Source organism: Pan troglodytes, chromosome 21 (assembly GCF_028858775.2).
Source record: "Pan troglodytes isolate AG18354 chromosome 21, NHGRI_mPanTro3-v2.0_pri, whole genome shotgun sequence".
Taxonomy (NCBI): Eukaryota; Metazoa; Chordata; class Mammalia; order Primates; family Hominidae; genus Pan; species Pan troglodytes.
Window position 1 is genome coordinate 30,282,521 of NC_072419.2, and position 6,036 is coordinate 30,288,556.

General features: G+C 54.5%; 1 protein-coding gene across 1 annotated transcript; it reads right to left on the bottom strand.

Moving 5' to 3' along the window:
• Nucleotides 1-2,254: 2,254 nt before the first annotated feature.
• On the bottom strand, nt 2,255-5,747 carry CST1 (cystatin SN). The gene is made up of 3 exons (XM_016937553.2): nt 5,390-5,747; nt 3,713-3,826; nt 2,255-2,592 (listed from the first exon to the last, which is right to left on the bottom strand). Exons 1-3 carry the CDS (start codon nt 5,708-5,710, stop codon nt 2,509-2,511), a joined length of 519 nt encoding a protein of 172 aa, XP_016793042.1. The 5' UTR covers nt 5,711-5,747; the 3' UTR covers nt 2,255-2,508.
• Nucleotides 5,748-6,036: the final 289 nt, after the last annotated feature.

Below are 6,036 nucleotides of genomic sequence, written 5' to 3' on the forward strand. Positions count from 1 at the left end.
CTTAATGTGAATTTATTCCCTTTTTGCTACAAGCCAATAATCCTGAGTCTGTTGACTGCAAAATCAGTTTTGGTGACTGAATGCACTAGGATGTATATTAGTTTCTGGAATTTGGGATGACTGTAGCATTTTTCAGCATTTTAAAGTGAGTAATTTGTTGTGACTTATTTCCTTTTCTTAAATAAACACTAACTTTTGTGTTTAGTTTCAAATAGTTTATATTATGCTATTTTTCATGTAGATAACCCTCTGAATTATGTAAGCCTCAGACCTCACGGAACCTGGATTGCCAGTGGTCATAGTGCTGAGAATCCACCTGCCCAAGGAATGACCGCTCTGGTTCCCGCTTCCCAGGCCTCCAATGGACTTATCCCTCCTTTCAGAGTGATTTGTCTATGCTGAAGGTGGAGTTTCTAACCTCAGCGGTTTTAGGCTTTTAGTAAGAATGTGTGACATTATTTTTGCTAAAGTAATTCTTAGAAGGGGTGCAATATTTCCAAAACATGACCCTCAGGATCCTCCTTTACTCCCAAAAACCGGGTGGCTTCCGGACAGGGCCCAGACCCTCAGCTTGGTCCAGAAGCTGAAGGTCCGCATGCTCACCTTAAAGCCTCCCTGCCCCCTGCTTCCCTCCTAGGGAACAGACACACAAGGAGATGGTTGAGGGAGCCCTCTACAGAGCCAGACGTCCCCCTCCACTTCCCCAGGAAGAGAGATGTCAGAAAAGTTATTGGTTTACACAAAATTGCCTGTTCCTTGTGTCCTTGGATGGTGGTTGCTTATGTCAAGACAGACCTTTCCCCAGGTAGAGAACCATGAGGATCTCCATGCAGGGAAGACTTTGCCCCTAACCACGATTCCTGGGCACATGCTTCCTCTACTCTCAGCCCCTCTCTTCCAACAGAAGCCTGAATCAGTGTGTGCAGCCCCCACCCCCTGACACCGGGTGAGGCCCAGACTCAAATCTCCCCAGTTCATGGCCTCCTGGGTGCTGCTTCAATTTCTTCAACGTAAAACCTTGGTTACATCCCATAGGGGTGGAGAGGAAATGAAACAGGTGCTCCCCACTCTCCCTGCCAGACCATACTCCTGCTGGCTTTCTATGTGTGGCACATGGGGTGCTGGCCTCAGGGCTGTTTCAACAGTTTCCCCTTTGTCATTTTCCCCTTGGTGTTCACGGCAGCCACTCTTGGTCAACGCAGCTCTAGGCATGGAAGATAGTTGAGAGCCCTTCCCCAGAGGCACCTGCCCTGAGGGCTGCACCCCTGCCCTGAAATGGCAAAGGGAAGGGCGGTGCAGGGTGGGCGGTGTCTTAGGACTGTAGCTTCTTCTTTGGAGCACAACTACCCGCTATTCTACAGAATGGTTTTGACACTAAGGTGATGTTATTTATTAATTAAAACATCCTTTGTGAAAAACTCGAGTGTCCACTGCATGTCACTTTCATTTGTGTTTTAGCTTCTCCATCCTTGCCAAGAAGCCTGACCTGAGTGCTCGTTTTAAATCCAAGTCTAGAGAAAGGGCGGCTGGATGAGAATGTGTAAAACTCTTCTAGGGCACAGCTTCCTAGCGTAGGAGACAACCTCCCAGCCTGGGGCACACCCTCCCAGGATGGATGACAGCAGGCTCTGCTTTCTCTGGGTGATCTTGCCCATCTTTGGTCTGGGTGGCATTTTTCCCAGTAAGCTACACACACACACACACACACACACACACACACACACACACTTTTGGACTTTGTTTCCATGTAGGGGCCTAAAGTCTCCTGTGGAAAGAGCTACACGTTGATTGCTGTCTATTTAGTGTCTAGGGGATTTGATGAGAGCAGCTCAGTCCCTGGAGTCTGCTCAACTCTGCAAGCACAGATGGACTCTATGGCCTGGCGAGCTCCACTGAGGCCTGGCCCCTGCCTGTGGACACAGCCAGCCCCCTCCTCGTGGTATGACCAGCAGCTCAGACCAAAACAGCAGCCCAGCTTGTGGGGCAGCTGCCTGGGCCCCCTCCTCTCCCTGACCCCCTCACCAGGGGCTGCTGCAGCTGAAGGCCTGGGTTCCCAGTCCCTGGCTGCTCTCTCCCTGTTCTGAAGCTCAGGTCTCTGAAAGTGGCAGCAGCTCCCCTGATGGCCTTGCTGTGGCTGCGTCAGCTCCCAGGTACTCCTCTGATCTCCACACCAGCAGGACAAGGAGGCTTCATAAAAGAACTGCAGAAACCCTGCCTGCGTGCACATCCCCAGACAGCCAAGAACTCAGAGGGAGGCGATGCTACTGTTTAATTGCAGGAGGTGGGGGGGTGTGTACCATGTACCAGGGCTATGAGAAGCAAGAAGGAAGGAGGGAGGGCAGAGCCCCCTGCTGAGCAACAAAGGCCTCCTGCAGCCTTCTCTGTCTGTCTCTTGGCGCAGGCACATGGGGAGGCCTCCCGCAGGGTGGGGGCCACCAGTCCAGGGGTGGGAGCACTATAGGGGGTGGGAGTGGGTGGTGGCCGGTGCGAATGGCCTGGCACAGATTCCTAGGATTCTTGACACCTGGATTTCACCAGGGACCTTCTGTCCTCCCAGGGAACTTCGTAGATCTCGAAAGAGCACAACTGTTTCTGTGAAAGGGAAGAGAGAGGGCCAATCAGTGTGGGTTACAGTTAAAGGGGAAGATGCCCAGGCATGAGATGTCAGAGCCTGGGTGAGGAGGATGGAGGTGAGACACTGGGCCCTCACCCACCCCTACTGAGTCCCAGAGTGCTGAACTAGAATGAATGGTGACTGTTCCATTGCCCCTCCCAAGGCTCCAAGTCACCAGGTGGCATTGGGCCCCCACCGCAGCCTGCAGGGTCCTGTCCCAGCACAGCCCTGTGAGGAGCAGCCTGTGCAAGGCCTCGGGAGCCCCAAGGGTGCAGGGCATGGGGAGGCGGCTCAGTTCCCCCAGCTCCTTCCACCTCCAGCACCCAGGCCAGCACTAAGAGGGGCCAGAGGGTAGAACCCAGGGCAGGGCAACTCCCCCTCAAAGAGCTGGGGCATGGGGCAAGGGCAACAAGGGGAGTGCGGCTCTTCCCTGAGTGGAGAGCTGACAAGAACCAGCAGGTCCTTGGAGAGGCTGGTGTTGGGTGAGCCGGGCAGGTCCAGGGCTTCCCAGCTAACAGGCCTCTAGGTCCCACTAATCTGATCACTGTGGCTGTGGCTGCATGCAGGTGCCTGAGGCTGGGATTAGACAGAGCCCCTTCTCCCTGCCCAGCACACAGCCCCACAGCTGCTTCTTCCTGTCCAACAGGCAACACTCCAAAGCAGGCAGAGTTGACCTTATAGTAACCATTCCCAACCTAAAGCCTTCCTAGCAAATCAAACACATCACCCTCCTCCCTCACCACCCCATCTGCACATACATGGACAACTACGTAAACTCACTTGGACCCCTCATCCCCATGGATCTATGTACAAAGCCCCATACACCCCCCACACATCCATGCACAGGCACACATGCTCCCATCCACCTCCCTGCACACACTGGCACAGGTGTGTACACACGTGCACCTTTCCACATGCACACCTAAAGGCACACACCTCCACAAGTACATGAACATGTACACATCCATGCATACATGACTCCCCACATACCCACCTGCACACACACACACACCCTCCAAATATGTGTAGGGCAGAGGCTGACACATACGCACCCCTCTGCAGTGCATGACTGGCCCGGGACCCGCATCAGGAACGTACCTTCTGCAGTTCTGGCTGTTCATGGAAGGCACAGGTGTCCAAGTTGGGCTGGGACTTGGTACATATGGTTCGGCCCACCTCTACGTCGAAGAAGAAATTCACCCCCTCCACGGTCTGCATACAGGAGAAAACAGGACAGCACCCCCATCAGTTCATGCACTCACAGGCACTTCACTGTGGCTGAGTCACTGGACTTGCTTGGGGGCTTCGTGAGCTGCCCACATGTCAACACAAGGCACACAAGCCCCCTCTTCCTGTCAGCTGGCAGGGTGCTGGGCCTCATACCCGCTCTTAAACATTGCTTTCTCTGTGCTGGGTAAAAGGATTCATTGAATTCTGCTGCCTGTGGCTCAGGGGCGAGGGAACACTGACTCTTTTCTAGGAAGTCTGTCTGATGACAAAATTTCACCTAACTTCTGAAAATCTTATTCCCTCCATTTAACGTAGATTTATTACTTCACTCAGAGTAGGAAATGAGATGCTTCACACACACAGATATTTTGGATCAATGGGGCCGCCCGGATGCCACCATTTCAAGTGTGAGATTCAAGATACATTTCTCAAGTCAGCAGCACACCTGCGTGTCTTACAGTTGCAGATTAGAATTGAACCCTTTCCCTGCACAGGGCCTTTCCCAGACACAATGTGGCAGAGCTGTGGAGAAACCTGGGATGAGGGACTCTTTGGAACCAGGAGGAACTGCTGAGATCCCTCGAGTGTCAGTTTACCCATGTCTAAAATAGGCTTCTGGGCCTGATGGTCTGCAATGCCCTGTGCTTCACTCCAAGTTACTGTCATGCTTGAAAGGGAGATGCAGGCCAGCGGGGACCACGGCACCAGGGAGTGTATCTCGTATGCAGGGAGATGCAGGCCAGCGGGGACCACGGCACCAGGGAGTGTATCTCGTATGCAGGGAGAGAGCCCCAGCTGACAGCTGCAAGAGGAGAAACGGGGCTGGTGGGGATTCCTTTGAATTTCCAGGAGAAGGTGGAGGAGCTCTAAAGACTGTGTCACTATTTGCTGCTGTGCCATGGTATGCAGGTCAAGCTGGGCCCAGTTGCCCTGCTGAAGCTCCCTCCCGACCTGACCCCTCCTCTGCTCTGCTGGGTGACCACTGTCCTCATCTGGCTGAGGTCTAACTCTGCATCAGCTGGTAGAGGCAGGGTCAGGCATGCTCCACCCCAGCAGGGACTCAGCGCCCTGGGCTGTAGGGGTTTGTCAGCCAGCCTGAGGGTGAAGGTCGCTAGCCATAAGGGGCTGTGCCCAGGGGCGTGACTTGGGGAAGCAGGGCTCTGCAGAACAGGGAGCCAGGTTCCTGTGTGGCCCCTGCAGAGAGGACTCAGGGAGGAGTGTGAACCTCATGGCCTGGATCTCATCCTGAGCAGCATCAAGCCCACCCAGAGTCAGCACAGTCTCCATCCACACCTGCTGGACCCTGGGAAATGCCACAGTCATGGTACAGACACAGTGGCTGCTGCAGGTTAAAGGAAGCTGAGTTTGTGCACGGCTGGGGAGCGTGCTTAGGCATGAAGGGCATCAGCGGAGAGCCAGGGAAAGCCGAATGAATCTGAGCAATAGATCATGAATGTATCAGTGTTGATTGCTGGGAATGCTCTTGGGGGTTGGGGGACAAACCAGGCTGGGACCCAGGACCCCTGGGGTGGAGGGAGCACCTACCTGTTGCCTAGCTCTTAGTACCCGCAGCGGACGTCTGTAGTAGTCATCTTTGGTGGCCTTGTTATACTCGCTGATGGCGAAGTGAAGGGCACGCTGTACCCACTCATCATTGAGGTCTGCGTTATAGATGCCACCCGGGATTATCCTATCCTCCTCCTTGGGGCTCCAGGCCCGGGCCACAGCTACGGTGGCCAGCAGGAGCAGTAGGGTACTCAGATGCCGGGCCATGGTCTCCTCAGAGGCAGAGCACAAAGCTGGAGCTGCAGGAGAGGAGGGTGAGAGCCTGAGGCAGGGAGCCCAGACCAGCAGGCAGCTGTGCATTTATCCTGCTTTGGCAGCCTAGCCTCACCCACCTCCATGCCCCACCCCTGACTCCTTCTCCTCTTTCTGCCCATCCCCTCTTTCTCCATCTCTCTTTTCACTCCCCCGCTACTACAAGCTCCTTTCCTGCCTAAGTTCCCCCTGCCCCTCCCAGGCCTCCTCCTCCATCTCCCCCTCCTCCCCACTCCTGTCCTTACTGCAGCCTCCCCGAGCCATGCCTCTCTTCCCCAGTGCTCCCAAGCTTGAGTCACCCAGGTCTCCACAGAGGTGACACTGGTCCTTTGACTGTGAAAGCAATGTGACTTCCTGTTTGCTCAGAAAGGGGA